At 46.4% G+C, this 17,886-nt stretch overlaps 2 protein-coding genes across 3 annotated transcripts in view; both read left to right on the top strand.

The window, feature by feature from the left end:
- The window catches only part of LOC134290779 (uncharacterized), a 483,651-nt gene extending 466,487 nt beyond the window's left edge, over positions 1–17,164 (top strand). Inside the window, exon 2 of the mRNA XM_062857977.1 lies at positions 7,517–17,164. Within this exon, the coding sequence (XP_062713961.1) occupies positions 11,828–17,164 (5,337 nt within the window). The 5' untranslated portion in view covers positions 7,517–11,827. The remainder of the gene's footprint in view (positions 1–7,516) is intronic.
- The window catches only part of LOC109418703 (uncharacterized), a 149,980-nt gene that overhangs the window by 44,962 nt on the left and 87,132 nt on the right, over positions 1–17,886 (top strand). The gene's annotated exons all lie outside the window — the stretch shown is intronic.

The following is a 17,886-nucleotide window of genomic DNA, read 5'->3' as shown; positions in this document are numbered from 1 at the left end:
AGAGGGATCTCTTAATGCGTCTTTGAGGTATCCTTCAAGGTCACTGGAAATCTCTGGAGGAATCCTAAGAGGAATTCATGTAATAATGCCGGGAGAAATAAAGAAAGGATTACCTAAAGAAATTTTGGGAGAAATCCTTGAAGGAATCCCAGGATAAATTCCTGAAGAAATCATGGAAAAAGTCTCTGAAGAAATTTCAAAAGAAATCACTGAAGATCCGGGATTCTTGTAAAAAAAACAATCCCTGTTAACCCTAGTAGGATTTTGGAATCAATATGACCCAGACAGGCCCGCTGAACGCACACTACGCTGTCATGGTGCGCCTAGCCTTACATCTTAGGAGGTGTCGAGTCGCTCCAGATTACGTGCAGTTTCGGATGCTGCAGAAATTCCACATACCTCACTCAAGTTACGAACAGCAATTTATTAGTCACTCCGCTTTCCGGCGTGGTTACACTTCTACTATTATTGTTTATTTTGAGCTTCTCAATAATGACATTTCCATAGACAACTAGACGACCAAAGCTTGAACCAAAGCGTCACAGACAATAGACATACAAATGACAAATATAATACAAATCTAATTACCGCAGGGAACATCAATAGTGTTTATATACTCTACATTCCTCACCTGGTCCGAGGATTGAAATATGCATAAAAACAAAGAATTTTATTGATACCGACATAGTGTTGAAAAATAAAATTGACCCAATCATCCGTTACAACGCGCTGGCATTTTTGCAATTCTTCTGGAGCGCTTGGGTGATGGCGTTTCCTTAGAAATCGGGCTTCGAGTCATCTTATTCTCGGTAGCTGTTTTTGCATCTGCCGTAGCTGCACCTGTCACAGCGGGATCTGTCGTAGCTGGATCTGTAGGATCTGGATCGGGCGTTGCATCATGCGGAATGGGCCATCCCTCTAAAGTGGCCGACGATATCAAATTCCACTGCTAACAAGAACAACAACGTCACTTCCGCCTCTCTGAATCACCGAACACTCCGGTCGGAAGCTGGGCTCCAATTCTCCCGTCTCATAACCCTTGATCATGACGGTGTCTCCAATTGCTACATCTGCCCCTTTGGCATGCTGTCGCTTTTCGGCGCACAGCCTCCTCTGCAGTGAAATGCTAATGAAGGCAGCAGGTCCCCTACAGGTCGGTGCTGCAAGAATTCACACAATCCTCGAGCGCCCTCCACCAGTCCTCCCACAATGACCTCACAACTCGCAACGCTCGGAGCATCCCCTGGTTCCGTCGTTCGACCAACTCACTCATTTGGGGCCAGTATGGGATGGCACGGACTAGTCGGATGCTTCCCGCTGGTATAGCAGCTCGAAAACTCCTCGCTGGCAAATGGAGGTCCATCATCCGTTCGAACCGCTTCAGGACAAGTGTGCTCCGCGATCACTCGCCCCAGTGCCTCGACACTCTTGTGCGCACATGCTGTCCTCATCTCAATCACAGTCAAAAATCGGCTGCAGCAATCAACTATAACCAAAAGTGTCACACACTCCTTTGCAGAAAAAAATCCAATGCCAAATCCCGCCACGCACGATCAGGCATTTATTAACGTAGCATCGGCTCAGGATTTCCTTATTGGCTTACTGATGCACACTCTGCACACTCTTGCACGCAATTTTCCACGGAACGGTCCATATACGGCCATATTCTCATTGAAACAACTCCAGGATGGCCCCTATGTGCGATATCCAACGCACCCTGCTGAAGCCCCGATGGAAAAATGACTCCACCATTTCTCACCATTAGACCATCTATGACGCCCAGTTCCTTCGGAAAAACCTGATATGAAAACATCTGTGATGGCCACACTTGAGATTCAATAGCCTTTGCAACCTCTGTGAGTACGTCATCATTACTGACTTTCTTTCTAATCTCATCCAACGTGCCGGCCGACAAACATAGTGCACCGAAGTCTCATCGAATGGTGGATCTGTCCGCTGCCACAGCCTCGAGAAGATGTCCGAGATATTGTCGGCTCCAGGAACATACACAACTGCGTCAACACAGCACCAGTACCCACTGCTGACGCATCCACATACAGTTCGGTTGGGTCATTAGGGTCAAAGAATCCCAGATGATAAACAGTGCTGGCTAGCTCGCTGCGCAGGTCGTCAAATGCTGTCCTCTGTTCAGTACCAACAGGGCCGGATTTAAGGGGGGGGCCAGGGGGGCCATGGCCCCGGGCCCCCACATTTTAGGGGCCCCCACAAAATCTAAAGCTAGTATGACACTCTTTGACCAATGCCAAATATTTGACCACTTTTGACAGTTAAATTTTGACCAAGGTGTACCTGGCAAACAAAAATATTTGTCACTCTCGAAAAACGAATAGGGGCAAACAGAGCCAAAACAACCTGCCAAAATTTATCTGTCAAAAATGGTCAAATATTTGGCGTCTGGGCAAAGAGTGTAATAGCACCCTAACTTCAAATGGGAATCGGAAAAAAAGTAGTGCTAGATACATCCTGTTTTAATTTTTATCACAAGTACTTCTACTATCAAGATGTGTCTGAAATATTTTGCTTCAAATTAGAAAGAAGCAGATATCTGCCTTTTTATAAAATTTCAAACTTCTTCTGAAAGTTGTTAAGATTTTTATGGTTCGGAATGATCATCTTTACCTGAATTCTGGATGAAATCTTAAACTCTATGGGATAGAGAGTCGAAAATTTTACTTATAATTCTATTCAAAATAAAACAGAAATTCCATCAGGAACTCATTATGGATTTCCGATGAAACTTCTTCAGCAGCTTTTAGTTGAATTTCCGCTAAAATACCCCTATGGATTTTTTGCCTCTTGAAGTTTCACAAGGAGTTCTTAACAATTATTTTGCGCGTACGCCAGAAACACCTCTCGAAGTCGCGTTAGAAATGTTTATGCTCAAGTTCCACAAAAAAAGAAACTTGGTAATCGCTTAGCAACTCTATAGGTTTCATCAATGATTCCGCAAGAAATTCTATTTGGAGCTTTTGCATTAATGGCCCCAAAGATAGCGCAATAAATTTTATTTGAAATTTATCGAAAATGCCTCCTTTCAGTAACAAATTTTGAAAACGACGTGTAATCAATGCTACACCATTGATTATACGTCGTTTTCAAAATTTGTTACTGCTTTAAAATCTATTTTTAAATTTCTTAAAGGGCTTTCTCATGAATTTCGACTTGATCGATGGAATCTAATACTATGAACACTCTCGGATAAAGCGTTATATACTTGTTAGAATTTCTTTTTAGATTTTCATTTTTGGATATCTGTTATATTTAGATTGCCTTTTTTTTAGTTACGCTAATTAAGCTAGATTAATTTCTCCAATAACTACCCTAATTTATGGAAGAATTTTTCATATTTTCTGATTTTTTTTACAATGAAAAAAAAAGAAGTATCCGCTAAAAAGAGGGCCCCCGCAACACTGTGGCCCCGGGCCCCCACATTTGTAAATCCGGCCCTGAGTACCAAACAAATCCACCTCACCCCTAACGAAACGACGCAAAGCTTCGAACCTCTCCCCTTGTCTCCGGCACCCTAAAGCTTCTGATTGCTGCCACTTTGTCGCCGGCAGGACTTATACCATGGCCGCTGATCTTGAAACCAAGTAACTCCAGCTCCTCCACCTCAAACAAGCATCCATCCTTGTTGAGCAAAGCGTGATTCCTCTCAAGGACAGCCAACACCTTTTGTAAACATTCATTGTGCTCACGTTGTATCGCTTGATTGGGATATCGCATAATACATAGCCGCATATCATCAGTCCCCTTGGGGACCACTATCATTGGAGAAATTCAGTCAGATGGCCCAATAACTGGTTCAATCATATCGGCATCGAGCACTTCCTGAAGCCCCTGATTGACCCTAGCCTCCATTGCCACAGGGACTCTGAGGTAAGCCAACTTCCTTGGAGGCATGGTGTAATCAATGACAGCTCCACCGGGACGTTCGGAAATTTTTTGAAATGCAACCCTCTTTTGGACAACACTGTATTTAAATTATCTTGACAACACTGTATTAAATTATCTTGAGGGAAATCCCTAAGGAATACCGGGATGAATTCATAAACAAAAAACAGAATTGAATGAATTGTGAAAAAACTGTGATAATTTTACTCATATACTTTATTTAAACATTTTACCAAAATCTTGGAAATTCGACCAGCATTTAAATAAAAGTTTGGACATGCATTTTAAACAAAACAAAAAAATACACCCTTATACAATCAAAGGCTTTCGTCCTTATTAAAAAGCATAAATATTCGGAATATTTTATCAGTCACGCACTGACCGACAATCCGACAGACGCTCTTTATGGTCGAAACAATCTCTCCGCCGGACGTGATCCAGCGTGCGCCCGTGGCCTGTTACATCGAAGGCATCCCGCTGCGCTGGGGCCGTGCTGATAGAAATGCAACGCGTGAATTCCAGGTCGAACTCGTTTTGACCATATCTTGTCAGCGCGGCCAGTCTAGCTAGCGAACGGCGCGGCGGCAGTAGTCACCGAATGGTCCCGACATTTATAACAACTCTTTTTGTCCCCGTGCTTACCGTGCGCGTTGCGTTGTTGCGTCGATCGATTGTCTTTCACGAACGATGCATCTTTCTCCGGCGTTCGGACGGTGGAACGATCATTCCAAATGATTTAATGGCGCCATTACGCTGCCAAATATGGCAATCTGATATTCCCTTCAAACTGACGACGATCGGTGGTCAATGATGGCCCAGAGCGAAGGGAATTGTAATTCTGCGCGGAGCGGACTGTTGAACAGATTCCTGAATGTCACCACCATATATATCGACAGAGTCCGGCTACAGCTATGGTAACAAAGGGCAGGAAAAGGAGACAAATTTTCGATTGTAATGTCGGGTGGTTAAAAGTTTTTGTTTCTCGAGGTTGAAATTTAATCGGCTGCACTTTTCCGATATCCATCTCGGGGGACTGATTTCGAGTACAGTTATAAACGCCTTCGCATATATTTTGTGAATGTCCATGATGTATCGTTAGGGAATCGCTTCTTGAGAACCATGAGAAGCATGATTGGTCAGTCCGTTGGTAGATTAGTAAAAGTTACATGATCTCGCACACGATGAACACGTCATTTGTGTGGGCAGATATAGTGATGTCAATCTGGAAGATGTGCTCATTCATTCGGCTTGACTAATGCCCTAATGTCCAATGGAAAAAATGTGCTGTTAGTGCTTCACGTCGTGGCTTAAGCAGCGGTCATACTCGCGTTTCAGCTACGCGTAGAATTCGTCATCATCAGTGCTTCCAGAGTCAGGGTTGTGATTATGCTGCTGAAGTTGAAGAAACGGTCTTTGGTTCTCAACGTGCACATTCTTTCGTCGATCGGTCAACAACCGATCACGCACCTCTGTATCACAATGCTCCTATCACAATAAAAGCTGTTCCCAGCTTGCGTGTGTTGTCGCAGCTCTGGTAGATGGTATAAATTCCCTCTAAACGTTCGCACCATTCCTGCTCATCACACCTCCTGCAGCGCTTCGATTGCCAAATCCGTGGTACTTCACTGGATCCCTGTGACCCACTGTGATTCACTGTGACCCCTAATTCTTGGTGTGATGCGGATATATGTCTACCGTACCTAGAAATGAATGGCTAGGGGGGTCTAATAAAAACCTAACCGCAAACGGAGCCTGTGGAGTACCAGGGCACCCTCCACAGTACAGTCGAGTCTCTTACTAAACGAATTCCTATTAAACGGACTCCTCCTAGACAGGGGTGAGCGTTATAGGAGACTAAGAGCTTATGAGATTTCGGCTTTTGGGGGGTGTGGCCTATTATCTCGGGTGTGTTAAGAGTTGGCGCAATACTATCTTCGGCAAAGTTTTAGGGCTTGATAAGATCTACCATTTAGATCTTTGGTTCATATGATTAGTTGGTAACTTGGCCGCTAGAGGGACCATCAACAGTTTGATGCTAAATTGCACTACAGGAACCATAGCAGGTTGTCAAGCAAACGTTACGATATGCGACAGCTCAAGCTGATAATTTGGAAGGATAGTGTCTTCGGGAAAGTTGTTGGGTACGCGACACTAGTTTTGCCAAGCCGTGAAACTCCCAAAAAAGACGAAAAAATACGAAAAAACGGTAAACGCCGCCTAGTGGCAGAATTGTGAAACAAGTGTTTATTTTTATGTAAGTTTATGTCACACTGATCAACTTTGCCAAAGACACCAACTTTCTAAGTTATCGGGATTCTGAGATATGAGGTTTTGAAAATTTACTTGCTCACTAGCGCCGCCCAGTGGAGGAATTTCGAACTTCGCAACTCATCGTCAGTAAGTTATTGGCGTACCCAACAACTTTCCCGAAGACACTATCCTTCCAAATTATCAGGGTCTTGAGCTGTCGCATATCGTAACGTTTGCTTGACAACCTGCTATGGTTCCTGTAGTGCAATTTAGCATCAAACTGTTGATGGTCCCTCTAGCGGCCAAATTGCCAACTAATCATATGAACCAAAGTTCTAAATGGTAGATCTTATCAAGCCCTAAAACTTTGCAGAAGAAAATATTGCGCTAACTCTTAACACACTCGAGATAATAGGCCACACCCCCAAAATGCCGAAATCCCATAAGCTCTTAGTCTCCTATTAAGCGGATTCCTGTTGCGCCCCCCGACCAGTGATCTTATAAGAGTCTCGACTGTAGTTGCCCTTATTGTGCTAACCGGCGCAATAGTGCGGTGGACCTTGTGTTTCTCCGAGACAATCAGCTGCCCTTCTTCAATCTCATACTTGAGGCTGAATAAGGGCGGGATTATGAAGATGTTATTAATTAGTTTAAATTTTCACCTATAAGGTTTCGCATTATGCATTTTACACAGTGTATTCTGTGCATCCTTGCCTTTGGCGCACTCTAATCGATCCCGATCTGGCTTTATTGTTGCTGTTCTTTTTTGTGCTGTGATTGTTTAGAGTTTAATCTTGCCTAGTTTGGGTAGTGGCTACGGTTAGGATAGCTCAGATCAATCTTCAGCATAAAAGAACAGCAACGATAAATCTTTGTAGACTTATGCAAAATGGTACAGCCCAAGTGGCGTTAGTCTAAGAACCGTACTTTCGTAAGGGGAATTTCTATCTAGGAATCCTTGTGAATCCGGTGTTTCCTACTTTCAGTAAAAATGAAATGGCAAACTCACGTGTCATGCCTCGAGCATGTGTGGTTGTCAACAACGCAATCGTTGCTACACTCATCTCTGAACTAACTACTAGAGATGTATGTGCTATCACAATCGATGTATCTGTTGGAAACCTCAACAGGAAATACGTTTATTGTTCGGTTTACTTACTGCATGATGAACCATCCCCTACGGATGCTTTCAAGCAAGTCATTGCATACTGCACTTCAAAAGGCCTTCCGCTAATTGTTGGTAGTGATGCTAATGCTCACCATATGATCTGGTGCAGCTCAGACATCAATTTGAGAGGCTCCAGTTTGATGGAATACTTAAGTAGTACAGATCTTGGATTACTTAACATAGGCAACCGCCCAACCTTCATGGTATCTGCTAGAGAGGAAGTGTTAGACATAACGCTTTGCTCTAGTAGAATTAGTCACGAGTTGACCAATTGGCATGTGTCAGATGAAGAATCTTTATCTGACCATCGCTACATCTTGTTTGAACATGTGAATGTTACTTCGCAAACTTTGCGTTTCAGGAACCCCCGGTCAACCAACTGGGATCTCTTTACCGATTTGGTTGCAGCCAAATTTCATGGGTATTCACCATCAATTGACACTCCAAGTGATTTAGATGATGCCGATGATACTACAACGGCCTTCATCATGGAAGCTTTTGAAGAAGCTTGCCCTTTGCGGTCTATGAAGACCACAAGAGGAACCCCTTGGTGGAACTCTGATCTGGCGAAGTTCAGGAAACAATGTAGAAAGAGTTGGAACAGACGACGTTCAGCTGAATCGGAGGCTTTCAGGTCGGCTCGCAAGGCCTACCAGAAAGCTCTTCGGTCTGCTGAACGATCCGGCTGGAAAAACCTGACGTCTGGCACTTAATAGCTTTGCTCATTTCAAATCTCCTGGGGCAGATGGGATTTATCCTATTTTGCTTCATGAAGGGATTTGATCATTTCAAACATGTTTTGAAAGAACTACTTGTTTGCAGTTTTGCTACAGGGTATATTCCCAAATCCTGGCGGGATATTACTGTGAAGTTTATTCCGAAAGTGGGTCGTGCGCCGTATGAAGAAGCAAAGAGCTTCAGACCTATCAGTTTGACCTCTTTTCTTCTGAAATGATTAGAACGCATTGTTGATCATCACATCCGTGATGTTCATCTGGCCAATGTACCTCTTCATGTGAACCAACATGCTTACCAATCTGAAAAGTCCACTGTGACTCTTTTACACAAAGTTGTTTATGATATCGAGAAGACATTCGCTCAAAAGCAATCCTGCTTTGGTGTTTTCTTAGATTTCGAGGGTGCTTTGACAACGTGCCTTTCGATGCCATATTGGAAGCCGCACGGAGTCAAGGTATATCTCCCAATGATTTCCAATTGGATTCACCAAATGCTCCAAAACCGACATCTCTTCTCAACATTGCGTCAAGCGGCGATTAGGAAATTGAGTGTTTGTGGATGCTCCCAAGGGGGAGTCCTATCATCACTTTTGCGGAATCTCGTAGCAGGTACGCTATTGAGGCAACTCAATAATAGCGGTTTTCCTACTTATGGTTTTGCCAACGACTACCTACCTAACATTGTTAGTCGGTATGTGCATCAGCACTCTTTTCGACCTGATGCAAAACGCTTCAGGTAGTTTAGGGTTGGTGTCGCCAATATGGCCTTTCGGTAAATCCGAGTAAAACATCTATTTTTCTTTTCACGGAAAACCGAAACCGTAATGGTGTTCGACCTTTACGTCTCTTTGATTCTGAAATCAATGTGACTGAACAGGTAAAGTACGTTGGAGTCATTCTTGATTCCAAGCTTTCCTGGACACCTCATGTTGAGTTCAGAATCAAGAAAGCTTCTATGGCCTTCGGGCAATGCCGGCGAACCTTTGGTACGTACAACTTGGGGTCTCAAACCCAAGTGTATCAAATGGATTTACACAACTGTTGTTCGTCCAATATTGGCTTATGGATGTCTTCGAAATGAGAACGGTCCAATCAAAATTAGGCCATCTCCAAAGGATGTGCTTAATAGCGATGTCTGGAGCGTTCTCATCAACTCCTGCGGCTGCGCTCGAAGTTCTCTTTGACGTTGCCCCATGACACATTCATCTCAAACAAGAAGCACTTTCTTACACTTGCCGTTTACGAGTACTCGGTCTACAAGAAGTAATTCCTGTGAACCGCTCATCAACACACTCCTCGTTGTTTCCACTTATGGTGAATTGGGACAAAGTGGTCCTTGCTCAAAAGTGATCTTACAATTGCTTGTAATTTTCCGTGTAGGATATTTCCATCGAAATTCCCTTCCCGGGAAGGGTGGACGTCTTGTTATCAAGAAGTATTTCAGGCGACATCGTATGTTACACTGATGGCTCTCTTCTGAACGGGCGAGCAGGTGCTGGTGTTTATTCTCGTGAGCTAAGGCTGTATCAGTCTTACTCACTTCGTAGACACTGCACCGTTTTTCAGGCTGAAATTTTTGCTCTTATGTGCGGAGTGCAATCAGCACTTCAGTAGCACGTAATGGGCAAAGTAATATACTTCTGTTCAGTTATCCAGGCTGCTATTAAAGCACTTGCTTCGATCAACTTCAGGTCGAAGATAGTTATCGCTTGTCGAACTCAAATCGAGGAGCTGAATTCAGCAAACGCTGTTCACCTTGTATGGGTACCTGGCCATTCTTCCATCGCTGGAAATGAATTGGCTGATGAGCTAGCTTGCACTGGAGCATCACATGGCTTCATTGGTCCTGAGCCAGCTTTTCCGGTACCGAAGTGTTGGGCAAAGCTTCAGATTCACACCCGGGCTGCCACTCAGCACAAACAATACTGGAATAGTTTGGAGTCATGTCGTCATACAAAATTTTATTGTACTGAGCCATCTCTACGGGTGGCGAAGTATCTATCAAATCTGTCTAAGCATAATTGCAGCATGCTGGTTAAAGCACTGTCTGTATTTGTATGCTTGTTTGTATGTTATAACTGTGAATCCGATTATGGAACTTCGTATCATTTGATATGTAACTTCCAGTTTTTTGCGCAACTGGTTCCCTAGTACTCAGTTAACACTTATTAAGTGAAACTGACTTCAGAAACCTGAATGTTCAGACTGTTCTGTTGTTCTCTACTCGCAGTGATGAAGATCTATGAACTCTCTTAACGCTGTATGCGTTATTACAATTCCCTTTTCAGTTTTGTTTATACAATGTTGATGTTCTATCATAGCAGAGTTGCGCCACAGCTCCCGGGTTAACCGGTTCGTGTTGCGCTACTTTATTATCGTATTTCTGACAACACTGCACCCGAGCGTTGCCGATCATGGAAATCTTGTGGGCTCCATGTATATGGTTTCCCACTAGCAGACCACTGAGGGATCAGCTCGGTCTGTAGAAAGCGAAAGTGATTGGGATAGGTCAGTACTGTTTGGGTTTGCTTGAAGAGCAGAAGTATAACTAGAAAGAATAAAGAAGATAGATGTTCCGAACAAAATTTGTTGTACTGTCTGTGGAAAATAAAGTGCATAGGAAATAAGTAATAGGTTGAGTTTTGTGGCCTGTTGAGGAAGCTCTTCTTCGTGGTTTCGTCCGTGTCTGTGGTGCTCGCCGTCATCTTGTCCTGTGGAACCTGTAAAAAGGAAGAAAATTAATAAAAGTGACTTACCTGTGTGCTGCTACCTAATTGCCAGTCGTCAACGTCGTCCTGTGGGTGGAAACGCTAAAAAAAGGACACAACGTAGGAAATCACCCGTTTTTTTTTGTGGTAAGAACAACCATAAAATTGGTGCCGTGACCAGGATCTCGGTCGGAAAACGTTCTAGAAGGTTCCTTTGGCACCCGCCATTGCGTGGTCTAGAACAATCCACCGCTGTGGTCGCGCCATTACATTCACCATCCCTGAGACGACAACGGGGACGCTGTTCGTGTTGCTGCAAATTGAATTTGATTCAAGGCTCGATTTATCGGGCGCAAGGTAATTACCTGTCCGATTTTCTTCCCAGGGTTTCACAGGTACCCTTTAGATCGCTTGTTTCTTCCATTCCATGCACTTTTGGTCATTCCTGGCATTCTGGACACCCCGCTAACTACCCCTACGAGCCACGTGCATCGCGCGGGCAAATTGCGCCATTACTGCCAGCCCCCACGGCGCCATCTCTTCAAGCAACCGACGACCTGATGATTAAATGTTAGTTGGATCATCACTGGCCCTTGTTACGTCACTCCGACTGTTACATCTGGCCACTAACCCAGCCGTTTCGGGACTCTACGTGCTGGTGTACATCTGGTAAGGCCCCCTACGGCTTTTTGTGGATTTTACGGACCATTTCTGACGCCGTACCGAACTGAAAAGGAGATTTCGTTCAGCCCTCACGCCATTTTGAGGAAGGCTTCGCCACCAACCAACAATCATCCACGGATTTCCATTCGCTTTTGAGGACGATTCCTACCAGACACCTCGACGCCCTGGAACTATTTCGGCGATTTGGATCACGAATAGCGCGGACGGCGCTCGAGACTGTTCCGGTTAACGTTTTTTGATAATTCAAGGCACGCAAGAGTACCTTTCCAAGTGATTAAATTTACAAACGTCCGGACTACCGTGGTCTTTTTTCTGGACAGATCTCGCCGACTACAACGATCAATTTGAGCTGTCGAGCCTCTACCATGGCGGACTGCGAGGTGCTCATCGCGAGGAGAGACACGCTGCTCGCTACTCTGGGTCGGGCAGAGGCTTTCGTCGCCAACTACGATGCAGGACGGGACCAAGGACAAGTACCGCTCAGACTGAGCCACGTCGACAACATCTGGTCTAACCTCGAAGCGGTGCAGGGCCAGCTTGAGGATACGGAAAGGACAGCAGAAGGTAGGGCATTGCATGCTGATGTTCGTGCTGGCTATGAAACCCGGCTTTTCGCAATAAAAGCAGACTTACTCTCTAAAATGCCTCCCACTCATATGAACGCTCGCAATCCTTGTTCCGCTCAAACTAACTCCGCTCTCTCTGGGATCAAGCTTCCAACTATTTCGCTTCCGGAATTCGACGGCGATTACCAGCACTGGCTCACTTTCCACGATACGTTCGTCGCTTTGATACATTCGAACGCTGAACTGCCCGACATCCAAAAATTCCACTACTTAAGGGCAGCTGTAAAAGGAGAAGCTGCGCAGTCCATCGAGTCGATCGCGATCAGTTCCGCTAATTATAACTTGGCTTGGGATGCACTGAAAGGTCGTTACTCCAACGAGTATTTAATGAAGAAGCGCCACCTCCAGGCACTCTTCGATGTTCCACGGATGAAGAAGGAGTCCGCTACGACACTTCATGGGTTGGTTGACGAGTTCGAACGGCATGTGAAAGTCCTTCGGCAGCTTGGAGAACCTACCGATTCGTGGAGCAGCCTTCTCGAACACCTGCTTTGCACGAGACTACACGACGACACACTCAAGGTGTGGGAGGACCATGCGTCGACGGTGACAGATCCAAACTACGACTGCCTGATTGGGTTCCTGCAACGGAGAATTCGGGTTTTGGAGTCGATTTCTGTGAATCACCATGCACCATCGGGTTCCGCTCCACCTACCGCGTCGTCGTCGAAGAAGCAAATACCGATGATTCGTCTTTCGTCGTGCTCTTCCACTGCTAGCACAACGAAACGATGTCCAGCTTGCAATCAGCCACATCCTTTGGGCAAATGTTTCAAATTTCAGCGTCTTCCGCTTTCTGAACGTCAGCAGATTGTCAACGCGAAGCGCCTGTGTACTAACTGCTTGAAATCCGATCATTCCAATCGCAACTGTCCATCGGAACTCACTTGCAGGTATTGTAATCGTCGGCACCATAGTCTTCTTCACTACGCAGCCCCGGATGCCAGCCGCAGGTCCTCAAACGACAGCGCAACGCTTCCCATCACCACCTCGTCAACTCCGGTGATCAATCACTCGTTTTCTTCAGCAGAGCATTCCGAACAGTCTCTGGTGATCGCAACAGATGGTCAGGTTCCAGTGGTTCAAACTAGCGTCCCTCGTCACCACGAAAAAGACAATGTGTTTTTGCTCACCGTCATCGTAAATATCGTCGACTCTTTCGGTCACGAACATCCAGCGCGCGCTCTTTTGGACAGCGCCTCACAGCCAAATCTTATAACCGAGCGACTCGCCAGTATGCTTCGTCTGCGGCGCAGCAACGTCAACATTACGGTACAGGGTGCCGGTAAATTGTCCAAGCCTGTGCGCCAGTCAGTCTACACCGAAATTCGGTCGCAGAATCAGCCATTCTCGTGTGATGTCAACTTCTTGGTGATGGACAAAGTCACAGCAGACCTTCCATCACAGAATATTTCTACGGCAGGGTGGAATATCCCGAAGGAACTGGTGCTGGCCGATCCTTCGTTCAACAAGTCGCAGCCAATTGACTTGGTACTCGGTGCGAGGCATTTCTATTCGTTCTTCCCCAGTGCTGCACGGTTACAGTTGGCTGCAAATCTCCCAGTCCTCGTTGATAGCGTTTTCGGCTGGATAGTCGCTGGTTCTTCTACTCAAATCCACCCAGACTCCACTTCCGGCACTTCTGCATCCAGTTCCATAACTATTTCGATGGTGTCACTCGAGGAAAGCATTGAACGCTTCTGGAAAACTGAAGAATTGGTCCTCAACGACGGTTACTCTGTGGAAGAACGGCACTGTGAGACAGTCTACCAGTCTTCGGTCGAGCGCAATGACGAAGGCCGCTACATCGTTCGAATGCCTCGTCAACCTGATTTCGACGTCAAGCTTGGAGCATCAAAAGCCAATGCGCTACGCCGTTTTCAGCTCTTGGAGAAGCGCCTTGAGCGGGATGCAAAACTCAAGGAAGATTACCACGCGTTTATGCAGGAATACCTCGACCTTGGCCACATGCGCTTGGTAGGAACGCACGAAAAAGAACCTGCAGTAGCCTACTATCTTCCGCACCACCCAGTCTTCAAAGATTCCAGCACGACCACCAAAGTTCGAGTAGTTTTCGACGCTTCGGCAAAGACTTCGACAGGCTATTCCCTAAACGAAGCACTTTCTGTGGGCCCGGTGGTACAGGATGATCTGCTGGACATCATGATTCGCTTCCGAACCTTCAAGGTGGCCGTGGTAGGCGACATTGCCAAAATGTACAGGCAAGTTTTGCTGCATCCGGACGACAGGTCGCTCGTTCGCATCTTTTTTCGATTCACTCCAAGTTCTCCAGTACAGGTTTACGAATTGCTCACTGTTACATACGGCTTGGCGCCTTCTTCCTACCTTGCAACACGCACATTGAAACAGCTGGCGGATGACGAAGGCGAGGCGTACCCCCTTGGCGGTCCTGCGTTGCGCAAGAGCTTTTACGTCGACGACTTCATCGGAGGAGCACAATCTGTTCAAGAGGCTATTCGACTGCGAACGGAAATGAGCGAGCTACTGGCCAAGGGAGGCTTCGAGCTGAGAAAATGGACGTCCAATGAGCTCGATGTTCTGCAGGGCCTGAAAGACGACCAAATTGGTACTCAGTCGTCCCTCGAATTCAGCCCTAACGAAACCGTGAAAGCCTTAGGAATCTGTTGGGAACCGGAAGCGGACACCTTGCGCTTCGACTCCAGTGTCGATGAGAACAGCAAACCACCCACCAAGCGTTCCATTTTGTCGGCCATATCACGTTTATTTGATCCACTTGGTCTCATCGCACCGGTCGTCGTGAAATCCAAGATTTTGATGCAGGAGCTCTGGCTGTTATCTTGCGGATGGGACGATCCCGTTCCGGAACAGGTCCAGCAAAAGTGGGAGAACATTCGCAGCGAACTTCCGAAAATTTCCTCATACCGTGTCGACCGCTATGCACTCTTGCCAAACTCAACGATCCAGCTACACACTTTCTCCGATGCTTCAGAATCGGCGTACGGTGCATGCATCTACGCCCGCTGCGAGAACGCGCAAGGTCAGACTCGTATTTGCCTGCTGGCATCCAAGTCGCGTGTGGCACCCCTAAAACGAGTTAGTCTTCCACGCTTGGAACTCTGCGCCGCTGTTTTAGGTGCCCATCTTTACGATCGGATCAAGAAAGCTATCGGCATTGACATTTCCACCTCGTTTTTCTGGTCCGACTCTGCCATTACGCTGCAGTGGATCCGTTCGCCTCCGAACACTTGGAAGACATACGTCGGTAATCGGGTTTCAGAGATCCAACACTTCACCCATGGCTGTATCTGGAATCACGTCGCTGGCTACGAAAATCCTGCCGATCTGGTGTCACGCGGAATGACAGTAGCGGAATTCGTCGGAAGCAATCTCTGGCGCAGCGGACCCGATTGGTTAGCCCGTCAAGCACAGTATTGGCCAACATGTGAAGCTCCAAACGTACCCGAAGAAGACCTTGAAATTCGAACGGTTTCCGCAGCAGCAACTGCAACGTCACCCCCGATCAACTCGTTGTTCCTACGATGGTCCTCCTACACTCGCCTGCTCCACGTCGTCGCTCACTGTCAGCGTTTCGTTGCGAATTGTCGTGCCAAAACTCGTACTCAACCAGAATCAGACCAAGTTACCACTACCGTCAGCCTCTTTCCCCAACAGTTAGCTGAAGCCAAAACGACCCTAGTTCGCCTTGCGCAAAATGACTCCTTTGTCACCGAAATAAAAGCCCTTCAAGATGGTCAAGTAGTTGGAAAGCGTTCTCCCCTTCGAAAGTTGAGCCCATTCGTCGACCCAGAGAGAGTATTGCGAGTGGGAGGCCGTCTAAGTCTGTCTAAATTGCCCTACCAAAGCAAACATCCTGCACTCCTTCCCAAATCACACCCTTTCACGCGCCTTGTAGCTGAGCACTACCACAAGAAGCTTCTCCACGGCGGCGGGCGTGCTCTGCTGGCAGCAATGCGCGAAGAATTTTGGCCGATCGACGGCCGCAGACTAGTGCGAAATGTAGTTCGTGCTTGTTTCCGATGCTATCGTCTCAATCCGGTGGCTGAACAGCAACAAATCGGCCAGCTACCTGCTGCCCGAGTGATTCCCAGTCGTCCATTCAGCGTAGTAGGAGTTGATTACGCTGGGCCATTCTACCTGAAGGCCATCCACAAACGAGCTGCTCCCACGAAAGCGTATCTGTGCCTCTTCGTGTGCTTCGCAACGAAGGCGGTGCACCTAGAGTTAGTCAGCGAACTGTCCACGTCTGCTTTCCTGGCAACTCTTCGCAGGTTTATCTCTCGCCGAGGCCGCCCCTCGGATATACATTCGGACAATGGGAAGAATTTTGAAGGTGCTAGCAACGACATCACCCAATTGTATGACATGCTCGCTGAAGAAACATTCCAAGCGGAAATCGTATCGACATGTGCCGCCGAAGGAACTACTTGGCACTTCACACCTCCAAAAGCTCCTCACTTCGGCGGGCTATGGGAGTCGGCCATCAAGGTAGCGAAGAAGCATCTGTATCGACAGATAGGCACGACGCGGCTCTCTTATGAGGACATGAGCACTGTTCTAGCACAGGTAGAAGCGATAATGAATTCGCGGCCACTGCTTCCAATGAACGAGGATCCTGACGACTTGGCTGCATTAACTCCAGGCCACTTCCTCGTCGGTACATCGCTTCTCGCCCTGCCCGACCCAGACTTTCGCACCATTCCGACAAGTCAGCTGGACCACTACTGGAAACTTCAGTCTCACATCGGACGATTTTGGCACCATTGGCAGAAGGAATACATCCAGGAGCTGCAAAAGGACACCAAGGGTCATTCGAGGAACGAGAAATTTCTGCTGGGGCAACTTGTCATCATCGTCGACGAGCAACAGCCAACACTGCGCTGGCCTTTGGCTCGTATAGTCGCCGTTCATCCCGGGAACGACAACATCACTCGGGTCGTTTCATTGTTGACTGCGAAAGGTGTTATCAAACGACCAATTGCGAAAATTTGCCTGCTTCCTTTCGTCGCATCGGTTCCTGATGACAGCGATTCAACATCCAACGATGAACTTCAACTGGAGCCTGCTTTAGATTAAGTAATTACGAAAAAACCTAGAAATTGTTCCTAGAATTTAGAAAACCTTTGTGCATGTGTAGTCAGATGATTTTGCTTGTTTGTTTTGTTGATAATTGAATGTTATTCAAGGCGGCGGGTATGTTCTATCATAGCAGAGTTGAGCCACAGCTCCCGGGTTAACCGGTTCGTGTTGCGCTACTTTATTATCGTATTTCTGACAACACTGCACCCGAGCGTTGCCGATCATGGAAATCTTGTGGGCTCCATGTATATGGTTTCCCACTAGCAGACCACTGAGGGATCAGCTCGGTCTGTAGAAAGCGAAAGTGATTGGGATAGGTCAGTACTGTTTGGGTTTGCTTGAAGAGCAGAAGTATAACTAGAAAGAATAAAGAAGATAGATGTTCCGAACAAAATTTGTTGTACTGTCTGTGGAAAATAAAGTGCATAGGAAATAAGTAATAGGTTGAGTTTTGTGGCCTGTTGAGGAAGCTCTTCTTCGTGGTTTCGTCCGTGTCTGTGGTGCTCGCCGTCATCTTGTCCTGTGGAACCTGTAAAAAGGAAGAAAATTAATAAAAGTGACTTACCTGTGTGCTGCTACCTAATTGCCAGTCGTCAACGTCGTCCTGTGGGTGGAAACGCTAAAAAAAGGACACAACGTAGGAAATCACCCGTTTTTTTTTGTGGTAAGAACAACCAGTTGATTTATCCTAAGTAGACAAAGCCTATCACAACATTTCA

This window comes from Aedes albopictus, chromosome 3 (genome assembly GCF_035046485.1).
Source record: "Aedes albopictus strain Foshan chromosome 3, AalbF5, whole genome shotgun sequence".
NCBI lineage: Eukaryota > Metazoa > Arthropoda > Insecta > Diptera > Culicidae > Aedes > Aedes albopictus.
Note: the sequence above shows the minus strand (reverse complement) of the source record. Positions and strands in the feature narration are given on the sequence as shown.